At 40.8% G+C, this 18,023-nt stretch overlaps 1 protein-coding gene and 1 long non-coding RNA gene across 2 annotated transcripts in view; one reads left to right on the top strand and one right to left on the bottom strand.

Moving 5' to 3' along the window:
• Nucleotides 1-2,698: 2,698 nt before the first annotated feature.
• On the top strand, nt 2,699-17,545 carry LOC141105633 (pancreatic lipase-related protein 2-like). Its single transcript, XM_073595596.1, has 12 exons — nt 2,699-2,865; nt 5,253-5,407; nt 9,533-9,658; nt 9,740-9,874; nt 10,050-10,158; nt 11,425-11,544; nt 12,224-12,340; nt 12,419-12,537; nt 15,075-15,213; nt 15,734-15,845; nt 16,586-16,753; nt 17,428-17,545. The coding sequence occupies exons 1-12, from the start codon at nt 2,817-2,819 to the stop codon at nt 17,498-17,500; spliced, it is 1,422 nt and encodes a 473-aa protein (XP_073451697.1). The 5' UTR covers nt 2,699-2,816; the 3' UTR covers nt 17,501-17,545.
• The window catches only part of LOC141105634 (uncharacterized), a 45,913-nt gene continuing 44,381 nt past the window's right edge, over nt 16,492-18,023 (bottom strand). Inside the window, exon 2 of the long non-coding RNA XR_012235621.1 lies at nt 16,492-16,804. This is a non-coding gene — a long non-coding RNA (uncharacterized lncRNA). The remainder of the gene's footprint in view (nt 16,805-18,023) is intronic.

The raw sequence follows: 18,023 nt of genomic DNA, 5'->3' as shown, positions 1-18,023 counted from the left end.
TTCAATGGAGCCAGTTCGAACATCTCCATGGCGGCTGTGGAGTGGCTTGTACAGGGGGTAGGGTTGCCACCTCATCCCTTTAAACCCGAACAAATATTAATTACACAGGTTCTGTGGCTGATTAAGGTGGTAATTAAACTCACTTAGTGCCTTATCTGCATTCAATTAGCCACAGAACCTGTGTAATTAATATGTGTTCGGGTTTAAAGGGATGAGGTGGCAACTCTAACAGGGGGTCCTGTGTATCTTTGGCTCTGTTTCAGGTCCGAATCCAGGCAAATATTCAGCCCTGATTCATCCCTGAAACAGAGAACAGGGACGCACCGGACCCCTGCTGTGAGCCGCATCAGTATAAAGCCTTGTTCAGATTATTGGACAAATTTTCGTCAGTTTTACTCACCATCAGAAAATTTTCTGACGACAGAATTCAACGTCAGAAGTGACGTAATGTGTTGAATTGTTTTGTATGTGTTCTTTCATTTCTGAGCATGCCTAGTCTCGCTCTTCAGATTTTTTTTTGTCAGAAAAACGTACTAATGAAAAGAAAATCGGACGTTGTGGTCACATCAGACAAAAAATTTCAAGCCTGCACATCCAGTTTTTGTCTGCCGAAAATTCAGCTGTCAAAAGCAGCACACTAACGTTCAGAAAATCGGCAGATCGTTCATCGGATGAAATTTATCTTCAGATTTTCTGACCGTGTGTACGGGACCTTTAGATGAGAACCCAGCCTAAGCCAACTCTATGTCATAGAAACACACAGGAGGAAAAATGGAAGTGCTTCCTTTATTTCTCTTGTAGATGTGGTCTCCAAGATGTTATCTCACTTTCTCTCCTGGTGACCACACAGGAAGTGAGGAGAAATTTACTCAACAGATGACAATAAAAACCTGGTGGGGTTTCAAGTTTTTCCGCTATCTATATACAACAATTTTGGCTGAAGTTCCACTTCTAAATGTCTGTGGGTTGAGGCAAAGAAATGAGTAATGATGAACATTCAATTCTGGATGTGATAATAACAGGTTAATCAGGCTCAGCTGGGGGTGGCTTTAAATAAAATTTCCCCAGGTGGTGTAATGGTCTTCATGTGCACCTTGCAGAAGGTGTAAGGTGAGTGTGAGGAGTGTTATGTGGCAGATGATGTCTGTTAGTTTGCTGCTTTCAGTTGTTTTATACATGTCTAGCTTAGGCCCCTTTCACTGCCACGACTTTAGGGAATGCCTGTGTAAACTTGAGGTCTATGGACCTCAACTTGCATCAAGGTCGGACCAAAGTAGTACAGGGACTACTTTGAATTTGGTGCGACTTGAAGTCACACAGATATGAATTGTACTCTTTGGAAATCATGGGGTATGACTTGTCATGCGACTTTGCGGTCCCAATTCTGCAGGACAAGTTGCACAAGTGTGAAAAGGGCCTAAAGCTGGCCACATGTTATACAATTTTCTTGAAGATTTACCAAAACCATATAATATGATGTAAAACCTAAGCCCCCTCAATTTGTACGGAGTCAGGCAGACCCTTGCACTACATAGTTGAAGGTAAACCTAAAGGAAAATTGTATAATGTACAGCCAGTATCGGTACCCTCTGCTGTGTTGGGTATGGGGTCCTCTGTATCATGTTGGTTGGTTTTTATTAGTGATGGCACTAATCTTAATCTATTATGTGATCTCTCATAATCTATGGGCTCTGTAGTCAATGACCTGTGGAAATGTATTGCCTTTCCTCAAACTATGACCAGCTTTTGGTACTTTGGAATGTTTTTGGATTATGGGTCCCCCCCTCCTTTCCCTTTCCCTTTTTTTTTTTTTTTTTTTTTGGGAAATATTGCATGGGATAATTAAAATAAAACATCGAAATGTGTGAGTTAAATACTGCACATTTTGGTAATATAGTGAGATAAATGCCAAAAAAAAAAAAAAAAAAAAAACCACATATTGGTTGTCACCTGGTGTCTGCTGGCGGTATTTTTAAAATGTACAAAATAAAAAAAGTAGAGGAACTGCACACTGGCCAGAAAGTGGAAAAGTATACAATGTATCCATCTGGTGCAGGGGGGGGGGGGGGGCAGCAACATTTAAGTGCTACAAATTGCAAAACCAAATTGTGTGTGTGTGTGTGTGTGTGTGGGGGTTTTTTTTTTTTTTTTTTTTTTTTTTTTTTTTTTTTTTTCCATGTGAATTTGACTGCTTTTGAGATTAATCCTGTTATATTCACACACACGACAATTGGATCAACTCCCCAAGAGATAAATACCGCACTATTTTGAGTTAATATAACTATATAATATATGCAGGATTTATCTCAAAAGCAGTCAATGCACAAAAAACACTCGCACACTATTTAGGTTTTGCAATATTTTTGCTATAAATTTTTTTTTCTAACACTGCACCAGAAGGCTACATTGTATACTTTGTTTTCACTTTCTTTTTCCAGTGTGCAGTTCCTAAATACCTCCAGCAGACACCAGGTGATAACCAATATGTGTCTCCCCCCGTATAGTCCTACATTCTTCCTATTGGCACAATTTAAATATTGTTTTAGACCATGCCAGCTGCACTTTGGTACACTGACTTATGAATGCTGATGTGGCACTCTTATGGGCCAGGTTGACTTGCGTAATGAAAATGTCCAAGTGTTTTTTTTTTTTTTTTTTTTTTTTTTTTTTTTTTTTTTTTTTTCTCCCCCCCTCTTCCAGCGTTGCTGATTGAAAAGAAATATGCAGATGCATCACTAGCTGAGGTTTCAGGTCAGCAGGTATACCAGCCAATGTATCTTTCATCTGTAAACTGACAAATTTCTTTTACTTTTCAGATGAATTTTAAACTGGTTCTGGTGCTGTCCATAGCAGCTGCTATTAGAGGTAATGTTATCTTGGGGTGCACACATTTTTTTTCCATCTGTGTCCTTATTGGGGAGTTTAGGATGAGTAGCAGGTTAATTAACCTAAGATATCGCCATAGTTGCATGATGACCCACTAGGGAGGTTGTCTAATGTCTTTATTCTAGGAGAGTAGGCATTGGATGGACAGGATCATGATGTTGCTTTCTAGCCATGGGCAAAAACATGCCGTTCTCAAAAAAGCCAGTTCATAGAAATTTGGCGACTAATCCAGTGTTCAGCACTTGCTGGCTAGGGTAGTGATGGGGGTGGAGGGCTTAGAATTTACACTAAAGTGCTAAGATTTTACATATACTCAAAAAAGGTGCTGAAAAAATGGCTGGTGAGCTATTGCATGGATTCATTCATTTAGGTTTTAGTAATTGACTACTGATCCAGTGTTCAGCCCTTGCTGGGAAGGGATAGACATGGAGGGCTTGGAATTTATACTAATGCCACAAGATTATTTTATCTACACTCACAAAGGTGCTGGAAAAATGGCTGGTGAGCAACTGCATAGCTAGCTGAAGACTTGCAATTAAAATTATTGTAAAGGCAGAAGGTTGTTTTTTTTTTTTTTTTTTTTTTTTTTTTTTTTTTTTTATTATCTTGATGCATTAAGATTAAAAGCCTTCTGTGTGCAGCAGTCCCCCTAATACTTACCTGAGGTCCCTTTAGATCCATCGATGTTGCAGGAGTGTCACGGCTGCCCAGGATTCCCCTCCCCCTATTGGCTGAGAAAGCAGCGTTGTGCCATTGGCCGACTAACTTTGACAGCAGTGGGAGCCAAAAAGGAGAGAAAGGGGATGGGCCCGGCCCTAGCTCTGTGTCTAAATGGACACGGCTCGGGTGCCCCATAGCAAATTGCTTGCTGAGGGAGTGGCCAGGAGCACCGAAGAGGGACCCGAGAAGAGAAGATCCGGCTACTCTGTGCAAATCCATTACAAAGAGCAGGTAAGTATAACATGTATGTTGTCTGTTCACTGTGGATCCTTCCCCCATTATTTGTATGGAAATGAGCCAGTACCTAGAATTTTTCTCTTTACACTCAACTGGTAAAGAAGATATTTTTGTAATAAGCAGCCTGCGTGTGATTTACTATAGAGAGGCGGTGAGAGCTAACCCAGGTTTAGTTCTTCAGTTGGACTCCTGGAGCCCTAATCTGAACCATGCGAATTTGTAGGGCTACCAAAGTGCTCCAGGCATAAAAAGGCGTTTGATATGGACAGACGAGAAGGTCTAGGACCCACATCTGTGCATGTATAGAGTGTGGGCTTGGGTGGAGAATTCTAAGGAGTATCCATGAAGGCCCTGTATGTAGGTGGGGCCCAACTGCATATGTTGGCCATGTAAAGGGAAACTGAGCAGTCTGCTTACACCCCTAGTGTAGGGATTTCAGCAAAATTGATCTGCTGAGAAATGTTTACATAATTGGTAAAGTTGATTAAAGACACCGAGCCATCCAGCTCAACTTGATTGTGTGTCTACAGTTTTTCATATCCCTGTATATTGTGTTGGCTAAAACACATCTTTAAACATTTTTTTTTTTTACATTATCTACACACTCGACTGATACCACCAACTGTGGGAGTGAGTTCACATCCTTACTGCACTACAGTAAAGAACCCCTTACACCATTAAATACTTGCCCTCCGGAAGGTTTTACCCTCGCAGGTACATTTTGCCCATGTAGGCTTACTGCCTAAACTGATATCATTTAGAAGGGGAAATTTTTGGATTGAAACATGGAAGCTGCCACTGACTATTTTCAAAAGTCATTCTGGAGGTTGTCATCCCATTTTGCTGACTTAATAACCGTGATTCTACCATAAGAAAAGAATGGGTGTCACCACTGTTAACCTCCTTCCTTTTGAGACTGACTTTCTGGCTGTCATGCTAATGATTGGACTTCTGAGTCTCTCTACTGGGTCAGTTATGGAGATGAGGAACAACCTCTTCATTAACTGCATGCATGTTTTCAGGTGTAACTGAAGTAGAAGCCATTGTATGTACTGTCTCTTAACCTGGAATCCTATGCCTATATTTACTGTATTGTATCTCCTTAGTGATGGAGCTATTTATTCCAGACCCCAGCATTTTCAGCAATAGCCATTTCTGTACCTTCTTTGGTTAGTAACTTGGTATGGGGGACAAAAGACTTATGGATTTCATGCTTATTATGAGACAGCATTTTGAAACCTATCCAAGCTAGCATAAGAAGACTCTCTTGGAAGAAATATACCTATCAAGCACCTTCACGTTTTCTTGTGTGGGTTCCACTTTTAGCTGTCCTCAGCTGCTCAGTAAATTTTTGCTCATGATGGTATCGTGAAAGACCAGTCCATAATCGTATGCTTTTATTTCTCCAGCTGCTCAAATCTGCTACGACAGGCTGGGATGTTTCACAGATGAGCCCCCCTATTTCGTCTCACTGGCCAGACCTATCAGTCCCTTACCATGGGCACCAGAGGTGATCAACGTTCGCTTCCTGCTCTATACTGTAAAGAATCCTAACCAGTACCAAGTAAGTCTGCTCAAAGTTGGATGTACACAGGAGAGGAAAGGTTCCCCCCATCTATTATGTAGTTGAATTGCTGAAAGCTGTCAGGTGTTATTGCTGTCTGGCCATACTGGGTAGCTGAGCGCCTTTGTTTGTCACAGGACAGGAAATGAGACCAAACTGCTATTAGGGAAAATCTCCTATTGGGGACGTCCCTCATTAGGACAGGAAATGAGAATTACCATGGTGGGACCAATGGCAAAAGCAAGCCAACTTAAGCTACACTTAAAGGCCCTGCCTAACCATGCACCTGTAGTTGTAGAAAGCTTCTCGATGCAGTTTGCACCCTTGATGAACAGTTGGCTTAGGGGCTAACTGACCTCACAATGCATTGTGCTGACATGCACCGTTGATAAATGAGCTGAAATACTGCTTGATGCATAACAATCTGAAGTAGATTGCACTTCTTTTAATTTAACTTTTCCCCCAGTGCCCATGAATGTTGTGCTGTGTTTCAACATATAGGAGCATTGGTAGGGCCATCCACAATGGCCCTACCAATGGTGTAACAATGCTAATAAGCAATGGCGGGGAAAGGGTTCACCACAAACTAGACATGTGGGCATTTTTAGTGTGTGTGTGTGTGTGTATTAAGTGTTCTTGAATAGGAAGACCACTTACTGTTATCTCACATAATAATCTTATTATAGCCAAATTTACCACCCTAACTCCTCACACAGCTTTTACACTACATAGACAGTAATATACTGAAATGTGCAGATTGTTCCTGATTGGTGTTCTATTACTTTGTGGAACATTTCGCCGAATGGTTCATGAAATATCGTCATTTTTGCAGCAAAATTGGTCCCATAGGAATGAATGGCGACATGTTCAAAACTAGAGTGGGAGGTGACAAAAGCTGACAACCCCATGATCTGCTAAAACATTATGACCCCCCCCCCCCCATTGAAGGGGGGAAAAAAAAATTTTGAAAACAAATGTTCAGCTAATGATGGGACTTCTTATTCAACTTTAAAAAAAAAAAAATATATATATATATATATCTCTATCTATCTCTTTTCAGTTACTCAAGCCACTCTGCCCACTCCAGTTGACTACTGTAGGTGGAGGCAAGAACACTTCACACAATTTCCCCAGAAATTGTAACTTTTCTAGTAATATATTATTATTATATATATTATTTTTTTTTTTTTTTTTTTTTTTTTTTTTTTTTTTATATATATATATATATATATATATATATATATATATATATATATATATATATATATATATATATATATATATATATATATATATATATATATATATATATATATATATATATATATATATATATATATATATATATATATATATATATATATAAATACTGTTTAGACTTGCAGGGCAAGTAGTATGACTGCCGGTGCCATACAGGATGTGCAGCATATATCAAACTGGCAAATATGGCAGCTCATATATGTGACCACCCAATCAATAAACCTGAACCTGACATTTAATGAAATAACCCATTACAAGAAACTGTTTCTTCTAGCTCTATTGGTTGTCCTTTATCGATGACTAAACTTGGATCCTATTCATGATGGTGATGAACTTGGGAATAGCAGGGGCTTTTGTCTCGCTCATTTAAGAATGTGTCCATTAATCTTCCGGGCAAAAGTAAAATTACCCTTGGGTCTCTTACCAATCCTCTAGCACAGTGGTTCTCAACCCTGTCCAAGTACCACAACAGGCCATCTTTGCAGGTTTTACTTTTATCTCGCACAGGTGTTTTTAAATCTGTCAATGGCTTGGTATTTTGGACAGCTATTTTATCTAAGAGAAATTCCCAAAACCTGGCCTGTTGGGGGTACTTGAGAACCGCTGCTCTAGCACATGGTGCACCATGACCCTGCTGTCCCACAGGGCATTATGAGTAGAGGTACAGAGAAGTTGCTTTTAATTAAAACAGGAATTCCTGCTGACTGTGTTCAGCTATAGGGCTCTCTAATGCCCCGTACACACGGTCGGATTTTCCGATGGAAAATGTCCGATCGGAGCGTGTTGTCGGAAATTCCGACCGTGTGTGGGCTCCATCGGATTTTCCGACACACAAAGTTGGAGAGCAGGAGATAAAATTTTCCGACAACAAAATCTGTTGGCGGAAATTCCGATCGTGTGTACACAAATCCGACGGACAAAGTGCCACGCATGCTCAGAATAAATAAAGAGATGAAAGCTATTGGCCACTGCCCCGTTTATAGTCCCGACGTACGTGTTTTACGTCACCGCGTTCAGAACGATCGGATTTTCCGACAACATTGTGTGACCGTGTGTATGCAAGACAAGTTTGAGCCAACATCCGTCGGAAAAAATCCTAGGATTTTGTTGTCGGAATGTCCAAACAAAGTCCGACCGTGTGTACGGGGCATAAGAGGATATTTCTAACACAGTGGTTAGGAATAGCCCAGTAAAACATGTGAGAAGAAGCCTGGGGCTCCACCTGCCAAATGGAAATGTTACCTGACTACTAGGGGTGTGCATGTGTCTCCAGTACAGGGTAGGTCTAGTTGGTTGCTACTGTGTTTTCAGCAGCATGCAGGGCGCTTGGATGAAATTGGGAAGTAGCGGGAGAATTAAAGCGCAAAGCTTTGATAACAATCAAATCTACTATATTTTTACTTGCTCTACAGGTTTTGTTTTGTATAGCCATGGTACAGCAATTTTGCTCTAAAAAAACCTCATTTTATTATGCAATGTGCTTGGCACTCCAACAACTTCAGGACTTAAAGTGATACTAAACGCACACAATTTCATTGACCTTGTCTTTTCTATATGTGGATGATGGCACTGTAATTATTTTAGTTAAGAAAAATCAAGTACCCTTTTCCTAATACAGCTGTCGCATGACCCAGCTCTCTCCCAGCCTGTCTGAAGAGAAGCATAAACAGGAAGCTCTTTTAGTCCTCTGCTGCTGGTCACATCTTCAATGTAAACAGCCTTTTGGAATACAGAGTTAAAAAAATATCAAACTGTTTGTTTTAAATTGTCATACAAATATATATTTGAAATAAAAACGTTTTTATTTTGCGGAAATACCATGGTGTGGGTGGATTTCTGCCAGTCGCAGACTGCATCACATCCCTCCAGCCTGTGTCTTTAAACTGAGAGGGAGGTGAAGCCACCATTAATCTACATGTAATATCCCACCACTATTGTGATTAGCTGGTTAGTGTGCATGAAGGCGGGAGTGGATTGTCATTTACTCTATAGTTATATGGGCTGCTCAGATGTGATAGAGAGGAAATGCTAAGCATAGAAACTCACTGAAAACTGAGCATGTGCAGATTTGCCCCACAGCTGCAAAATCCCTAGCTGCATTGAGGACACGAAAAGAAGGTGGAGATGCACAGCAGCAGGGTCAACCAAGGGTGTGTGTGGGGGTGTTTGTTTTTTTTTTTTTTTTTTTTTTTTTTTTTTTTTTTTTTTTCAGAATACATTAAAAAAAATCCTCATAGTGACTGAGGGGGTATGAACCACATGTAATACACAATTTATTGATGGGTGTAAAGTTTGGTTTGTATTTTTTGCTTGCAGACATTGTGGGTGCAAACTCTCAGCATAGCTGTCATGCCCGTACCTCACATGGGCAGGCAGTTACCTGAGAAGCAGGTGGAACATGTAACCTGTTCCAAAGGTGAACTTATCCTTTTTAAATTGGAGTGTATAAACCTTTCTAAAGCCTGGTCATTTTACTACCGGTCATGTCACTGCTTTTAGTCTCCACCATTGCCTCTGTTGTGTTTAAATGGAGAACTTCACAAGGTACCAGAGGCTCAGTACAGTAGCCAGAATTTTAGAAATGAGCTGCAAAATTTAGGCTGTTCAGTAATACTGCAGACTAATATTTGGGCCCCTATGTGTGCCTAAAGAAATACTCAGAGAACATGGCACCTCCTTAATAAAGCTTTAAAATCCTACCCCTCAGGAGCCAATTAAAGCCAATTGCACCCTTGAAAAAAACAAATGCTTTTCTTTCATTCCCAATGACAATCCATTTAGCTGAATATCCTAATTTAGGCACAGAACAAACTCCATTTTAGCTGATCCCGTAGCAGAGTACATCAGCTGTTATATCTTTTCCAGGTAATCAGGGCACTCAATGTCTCTTCACTCTTTGGCACCAACTTTAAACCCAGCCGGAAGTCCATATTCATCATCCATGACTTGGTGGAGACGGGGGACAAGCTGTGGTTGGTAGAGATGTGTCAGGTCAGTGTGGCTGCAAGAAAGAGGAACTGGCCAACTGTCTTATGAATTATGACCCATCTTGCATACCTTCCTCTGTTGTAGGCTCTCTTGAAGGTGTCAGATGTGAACTGTTTCTGTGTAGACTGGAGTGGAGGATCGTTTGCCCTCTACACACAAGCATCCAGAAACATCCATGTGGTTGGCGCTGAAATTGCCTATTTCTTGCGCTTTGTACAGGTATGCACCATGCCAGCAAGTTTTACTTGAGCTGAAGCTCATTGCTTCACTCTACCTTCTCTACTGAATTCTAAAAACCTCACTATTTCTTATTGGTAACACATAAAATAGAGGTGGAAAGTTGCATTCAACACATTTCAAAGCCTGGCAGATAAAATGGGTTCATCTTTCTCAGGCAGTGTTTGACTATCAAATGCATGACGTCTACCTGATTGGGCACGGTCTGGGGGCACACATTGCTGGTGACGTTGGAAGGAGCCAGAAGGGAATTGGAAGAATTTCTGGTAGGTGATGTGGAGTTCTGGTGCTTTGTGAATCCTGATTTTGTAGCATCTGTCATATTGCCAGCAGGTATACACTGTGCAAATTTCAATTGGTTCCTGATGAACCACCTGAAATTCCCTTGGTGGATGGCCCCGTCAGACTCTCGCCTAACATCTTTTGGCTTGAAAAATTTAAGGAACCAGGCAGAAAATTGTCATCTGAACAGTGCCTTCTCCCAATCAGATGCAGCCACTGTTTGGGTTTACTGATGGCTGGCAGCAGTTGTCTGAATATAATCGCCCTCAGGTGTGTGGGTGTTTTTTTATATATCTGGTGATCCAGACAGTAAGTCTGTTTGTTCTTTTGAAGAAAAAAAAATAATCTCTCCAGTAGCATGAAACAGATGAGGCAAACCATTTTAATACTGGCAGGGGTGCTTCCATTGATTAGCATTTATTCATGTAAAACCTTTTTCCCAAAAGGAAAGTAAAATGTGCACCTGCTTATAAAGTGTGTGCTGGAGGTTGGCTTTAATTTGTTAGTGTAACTAAATCTGCTAGTACATCGAACACTCCCCTCCCCCGAGACTGACAATGCTGGTGTCCAAAGGTGCTCCTTCATCCAGATTATGGGCACACTAATACAGGAGGTGTGTTACTGGCCAGATCACCAGGTGAAAACAGAGAAAAAATGCAGCCACCACATGTGATTAGTAAGCTGCAATATGCTACATCTTTGGTTTTGGGTTTCATACCACTTTAACATTGCCAAATCTCCTACTTTTACCCAGCCTATGACTGAACACCAATGAAAGGAAGCAGTGGCCGAATAAAATTAACCTTTGCACGCTCCTCCTATCGCCATGTTCTTGTGAGCACTGCTGATGGGCTCATTACATGGCTTCTCCTGGCGCTCAGCTAAACACAAGCTAAGGCCCAGCAGCATCTCTTCTCAGTAATACACATTGGATGCCACCCAGGGGGCAGCAGCTCCAGGAGAATAACATGTCTGAAGCGGCTTCCCAAACATTTCTCTTCTCCCCAGCCACCTTCTGGGTGCTCCTTCCCATGGATTGGCTGAGGTCAGATGAATATTCATAACTTCAGTGACTGACCCTCCTAACTATTTATGGAAACTTCTTCCAAAGGCAGACAGGAGGAATTGACCACCAAGCTTAAGCCTAGGAAAATCTAACCAGACCAACAAAAAATACTTAGACTGACTAGGGCAGGGTGCTACATTGAGTATTTGTAAAACCTGTCAAAGATTTTTACTTGCCTTTTCAGGATTGGATCCAGCTGGTCCCCATTTTGAAAACTTCCCACCTGATCTTAGACTGGACCCTACAGATGCAGTTTTTGTTGATGCCATTCATACAGATGTGTCTTCTGATGTTTTTCATCTTGGTAAGGTTTTGACTTCTGCACAGTGTTGAAACCACTTCATTCTAGAGTCTGTGTGGTGTTTTGTGTTTATAAATTTCATTTTTTTTTTTTTTTTTTTTGCCCCTCAAAAGAAATCGATGGGGTGATCTGAGTCATATACATGATTTCTTGCTTATTTTGGTCTTCTGTAATTGGAAGCAGAACATCGGCTCTTTATAAATTTTCTCCAGGGGAAGAATGATGGTCTGTAATGATACACCACTCCCTTCTGATCTTTTAGTTGACCTTCAGAAATTATATCTGCTAGATGTAGGTTTATCTTTTGGCTAAATCTATCGTAGTCACAGAGAAGGCAAAACTAAGGTAGTTAAGGATCGTCTCAGTTTTATTAGCTCCAACTATTAGACTTTTTTTTTTTTTTTTCTCCCCAAGCAGTTCTGCTCATGGTAAAATTAAGGATGAACCCACAAGACTAAGGCCTGATTCACACCTGTGCATTTAGCAGATCTGCACTATAGTCCATTTAACATGGTTTCCTATGGAACACTTTCTGTAGTGCAAATATGCAAAAAGGACTAAAAATGCATAGGGGTGAATTTAGTTGACCTCCCAATGGCTTTGCGTTATTTCTCTGTAATTGTGCAGCTGCATTTCAGTCAATCTCTAATTAGCATCTGTAACTTGCCTTTTGTGTGTTTAGGTTTTGGCATGAAGCAGACAGTTGGCAATGTTGACTTCTTCCCCAATGGTGGTGAAAGGATGCCTGGCTGTGACAAAATATCTCTTAGATTTGAAGAGCTTGATAACATGATTTCAGGTAACATCATGATTCCTAATTACTGTACATTGTTGTAGTTGTCAACAATGGCTTACAGTTGCACAAGTTTATTTTCAGAGCTTCATGAGAAGGTCTTCTGCAACCACCAGATGAGTGTCAAGTTCTTTACAGGGAGCGTCCTGAAGCCTGACGGTTTAATTGGTTACCCTGCTTCATCATACAGTACTTTCCAAGAGGTTCGTCTTAATGCCGCGCCCCACCCCAATGCTATTGCAAAATTCTCACAATGCAAGAAAATGGCAACACTAGTTGGGCCATCTATAACGGAGCCAAGTAACATGTTACAGCACCCCAGTGAAACTGGCTGCTATTTAAAGTGGTTGTAAGGCTGGATTCACACCTGTGCATTTTTAGTGCTATTTGCACTACAGTCCATCTAGCATAGTTTCCTATGGAACATGTTCTGTAGTGCAAATATGCAAAAAACACTAAAAATGCATAGGTGTGAATCCAGCCTCAAGGTTTTTTCACCTTCATGCATGAAGGTGAAAAACCTTGTGTGCAGTAGTGCCAGCCCCCCAATACTCACCTGAGCCTGATCTTCCTCCAGCGATGTGCACAAAAGCCTCGGCTCTCTAGTTGCTCTCCCTCATTGGCTGAGACAGCAGTGGGGGCCATTTGCTCCCACTGCTGTCAATCACAGCCAATGAGAGAAAGAGAGAGAGGGGGGCGAGCCACAGCTGCTTGTATGTGACATGACACGCAGAGTCGCAGTTCGTGAACAGCAGGAGGGAGGGGCCAAGAGTGACGAGGGACCTGAGAAGAGGATTTTGAATGAGGAAGGGTTAAACAGCCCTGACTGGAGTGCTGGGCTGTTGAGGGAGATGGGAGAGGCTGGCTCAGGCTCTCAATGACTCGCTGATCTAGGTGACAGTTCAGGCTCCTGCGTGGATCCAAGCCATGTGGTTGTGATCTTTCCCAAGCCTGGACCTGCTCTGTGACATCAGTTGACCTTGGGCTTCAGCCCACTGTCTGCTGAAAATGAATCAAAGGAGTGCAGAACAAACTGCACTCCCATGATCCACAGGAGGAAGTACAGTCAAATGAGCTTTGGCTGTACTTCTCTAAGTTGTGCTATGTGAATGGAAACCTATAACAAATGGTAATGTTATCCTAGCTGCAAAAGGTGATCTTTATGTATTTATTGGCTAACTTTCTTTTAATCATGCAAGCTTTCAGGAGGACTTGGATCCCTTCATTGGACCTGCTAGGTTTGAAATTCAGAAATGATAGTCTGACAGAGTTGAAGTATCTGTAAATGCTTGCATCTTGACTCAAATTGACCAAAGAAGGGTATTTCTTCTCTCCAACTTTGCATTAATCAATGGCTAACAGAACATAATACTTCACTGCAGCAGAAGTGGAAATGGTGAACATTGAGTATGTGTGCTTCCTTGGCAAATGACATCTGTCATACAGTATGCTCAACACTGTTTCAGTATAGAGGGATGACTGTTGGTATTAAAGGGCCCCCCCCCCCCCATCCTAAAGAGACCTAAACGATTTTAAATTTCACGATTTGTCACCAAGACAGAAGGGTTAAATGGGGGGGGGGGGGGGGGGGGGCGGGCTTTGAAATCTCCCAATAGGGACCCTTGTGGTGTGTGGGTTTTTTTGTTTTTTTTTTTTGTTTTTTTTTTTCCCCCCCAACAAAAAAAGGGAAATCTTCTCAATGGGACATGGATGTCAAATGACAAGTCTTCTACAAAAGTTTTGGTTCTAGATCAGTGTTTTTCAACCTTTTTTCAGTTAAAGCACCCTTTTAAAATTCTACACAATCAAAAGGCACCCTATTCTAAAATGTAAGATGTAGATTAAGAATAAGGGTTCCTCTAGGCGGACTTTATAGGCACTGATGGTTAAGCTTGATTGCAAATATATCAATGTGCAACAGTATAATAGTATACAACTTTTATCGAGATCATATTAAAAACAATACAACGAAACATAGAAGAATCTAGGTAGTTCATGTTTTGTTGTATTGTTTTTAATATTATCTCTTAATAAAAGTTGTATACTATTATACTGTTGCACATTTTGATATATTTCCAATCAAGCTTTAAATATCAGTGCCTATAAAGTCTGCCTAGGGGAACCCTTATTCATTATCTATATCTTGTATATTAGGATGCGGCACTGCTACAATGACCTAGGTTAGCCTCCCGCCCCCTTCTTATTCTAAAATGTAAAAAACTAAACCTTTTAGATGTTGCTGTGTTATGTAAAGCGATCAGTAGGACACCCAACATGAGAGACAATTTATTCTTCCAAAGTAGATATACCGTCTCACACTGGTACTGACTAGTAATGCAATGTTTCTCTTCTCCCTCAGTGCTGACTGAGAGGGGTGGGGGGCAAAAAAGGATGCCGTGCAGGCACTTGATGTCCTCCTGATCAACTGATGTCATTGGTTGTTAGGACTCCAGCAGTTGGAAGATTGTATTGGTGCACAATGAAAATCTGTGGCTTTGTATAACCAAAAGGCAGGCTTGATCAACCTGATGGCTTGCATGCAATTTTATTGGGAATTTTGCCGAGGCACCCTGAAGGTACCTAAAGGCACTCCACCCTGGTTGAAAAAGGTTGCTCTAGATCACATTAAGCCTGATGGCACAGATAGGATGGTTGTAGAAACTTCACAAATGTCGCATTCTTTATGGCTCCCCCTATAAGCACTACAGTTCAAAACCTACCTTCTGAACTTTCCTCCTAGGGATCTGGGTTCCCATGCACCAAAATAAGTTGTGCCTTCATGGGGTACAAGGCGGATGAATATCTGCTTGGTCATTTTCAAGACTCTACAAGCAACCAGATTTTCTCCCTGAACACTGGAGACCGTTCAAATGTCTTGCGTAAGTAGGTTCCTCTTTCTAGGAAACTAGATGTTTCATGGTTCGAGCAACAAATGGCAGAATCCTTCAGACCTATTGTGTTTGAAATTCAGGCTAAGCTGTTTACTGTAGATCTGCTTCTAGTGTCAATCCCTAGGTTTCATTTTACACAAATTTGTCCTTCCTGGGAACTAGAGGGTCCTGATGACCAAAATGATTAAAGCTGGAATTACAGTATGGAGGCTGTTGTAGCCTTGCTCTTATACAGACTGTGAAAGTTTATATGTTGCATGTGTAATACCTACCATAAACTAGCTAAAATTTTTACTTTAATGTAGGTTATACCTTGAACCACCTTTATGCTAAAGGGCGTGCAAAAGCAACTGTGTGATTTTTGGAATTTGATCAATGTTTGTTGTGACCAACTAAACCTCCTGTCACATGTACACTAAGATTAGAAGTGTCCCTTTGCAGGGTGGTGCAGATATTGAGGGTACCCTCAAGAGCAATATTCCTCTAATAGAAAATTTCTTATTCCTAGGCTGGAGGTACAACATATCGATCACAATCATGGGGTCGAAATATGTTTTGGGGTCTCTTTCCATTTCTCTTTGTGGAACAGATGAATGTTCCGGTCTGTATAAAATTTACAGGTATGTTGGACTGCTGCTGGTCTTGGGCATAGTAAAGGGAACCTGTGAGAATTATTGGCCTAGCATGCATTCAATTATATGTAAACTCCTTGTTGACGCAAGTCCTTGCCAATCTCCTAAATCTTGCAGCTGTCATTAAAATGCCTTGTGATTCTGTCACGAAGGTCCTTGCTCAAGCACTTCCTGTTACAGGGCAACACCACCCTGTCCCTGCATGGTCTCATGGACTTCCAATGGACAATATAAGTGACCATTTCAACACACGTTACGTACATGGGCATGATCGGCCACTGTTGTCACCATCAGTCATTATCCTTTGCTGAGGTGCCTGTAGACAGGAAGTGGATGCAGAAGATGACCATTCTGAGTTTTGGTGGGGAGATGGCTTTTCTTTTTTTCTCCCCACCCATAGTAAGTTAAAGATTGAGTTTACCCTATAGTAAGGTGAAGATTATGTTGTGAGTTTACATCTACTAGATGTCGATCCTGTCTGACCCTATCTCCTTCAACATTGGGTGCTGATCATCCATGGACAAGATGCTAGTTGCAGAGCTGATGTACCTCTACAGCATATGTAATGTGCATGTCTGACAGACCCCAAATATAAAGGGTTCATCCCTACCTTTTGAAATGAGGACATTGAGACTATTTATGTTTTTTTTTAATACATTTCTGACTTGTATTTAACTTGTCTTCACTTAACAGGTGGATTGCCAATTAATGTTTTACTTTGTTTTCAGTGGACTCCTTCAATCTGGTTTAACCTATTCCTCTGTTGTTGACGTGGAGCTAGATGTGAATCCTGTCCAGTCGGTGGATTTTGTCTGGCATAAAAGTATCTTCACCATCCTGCATCCCAAGCTGGGTGCCTCAACCGTCACATTGGTATACGGACCAAGTGGAGATGTGTATGTATGAAAATTGAATTTTTTGCAACCACTTGTAGACTTGAGTACAACCTGTTGAGATTAAAAAAAAAAAAAAAAAAAAAAGTGCTACAATGATATCCAAATTCAGGTGTAATTAAGTCTTAAAATAAGTAATCCGGGGTCTATTGTGTTTCTGGCTTTTGAGAACCTTACTGATTTGTAACTATGTGTAATGTCTTTACCCCAGTGGGGGCTTTCTAAGAACTCTGAAATGTGTTGGCTTCACATCAGTAAAACCTTTGGCTATTCTTTGTGGCATTCTTCAGTTTTACCTCAACGGAAGGCATGGTAGGGCAGTTTTTGTTTATCAGAAATCCTTTCCCTTATGCCAATTTAGCCTGTAAAGCCAATAAGAAACGGGTTAAGTAACCAGCTGAAGCAAAAAACAAATTTATTGCATAGAAAATGGAGTTCTGTAGATGTTAAATCAGCCAAGACTCTGGAATAGTGTAGGGCATAGCTCTCAGACTCTTGGAACTGGCTTTTGGCACCTGTTCTAATGTTTTCCTTTGAAAACTTATGGGAGATGAAGCTTATCGTAAAGCTTTAGCACCTATTCAAGTTATTGTCTGTTAACTGCCTGACTAAGGTATTTTGTTTTGATTCAACAACTGCAGAATACAGTCCTGTTTTTATTGTATGTCTTTATCCAGGTACAAGTTCTGTGGAGATGACCTGACTGGAGAAGATACAAAACAGACTCTAGAAGAATGTTATGTTTTATAGATTCAATTTTTATATATTACTAATAAAATAAATGGAAGAAAAAAACTGTCTTGGCGGTGGTTTTCTTAATTTTTTTGAGTGGGGTGGTGGCTCTCAGGTGATGAGTATTCAAAATCTCAACTTTTTTTTTTTTTTTTTTCCTTTTTCTCTCAAATCCAGCATTCTATTAACAACCCTCCCTGTTTAATGTGACAAATACTTTATTAATTTAATAGGAGGGAAGAGAAGAGCGCTCAACTACAGCTAGGAATTCCGAGAGTGATGACGTCACCCATGGACTTCCATATCCATGCTGTTATCTGCGCTTCCTTCTCTCCCTTGCAGCTGGCTGACACAGGAGAAGCGCATCATGTGACTGGACAAGAGGGGGCTGAAAATGGGGTAAGTACAGTGACTTGAAAAAGTGTTCATACCCCTAGAAATTTTCAACATTGTCATGTTATAACCAAAAAATGTAAATGTATTGTATTGGGATTTTATGTGATAAACCAACACAAAGTGGAACATAATTGTGAAGTGGAAG

Source organism: Aquarana catesbeiana, linkage group LG08, assembly GCF_042186555.1.
Source record: "Aquarana catesbeiana isolate 2022-GZ linkage group LG08, ASM4218655v1, whole genome shotgun sequence".
Lineage (NCBI taxonomy): Eukaryota > Metazoa > Chordata > Amphibia > Anura > Ranidae > Aquarana > Aquarana catesbeiana.
Note: the sequence above shows the minus strand (reverse complement) of the source record. Positions and strands in the feature narration are given on the sequence as shown.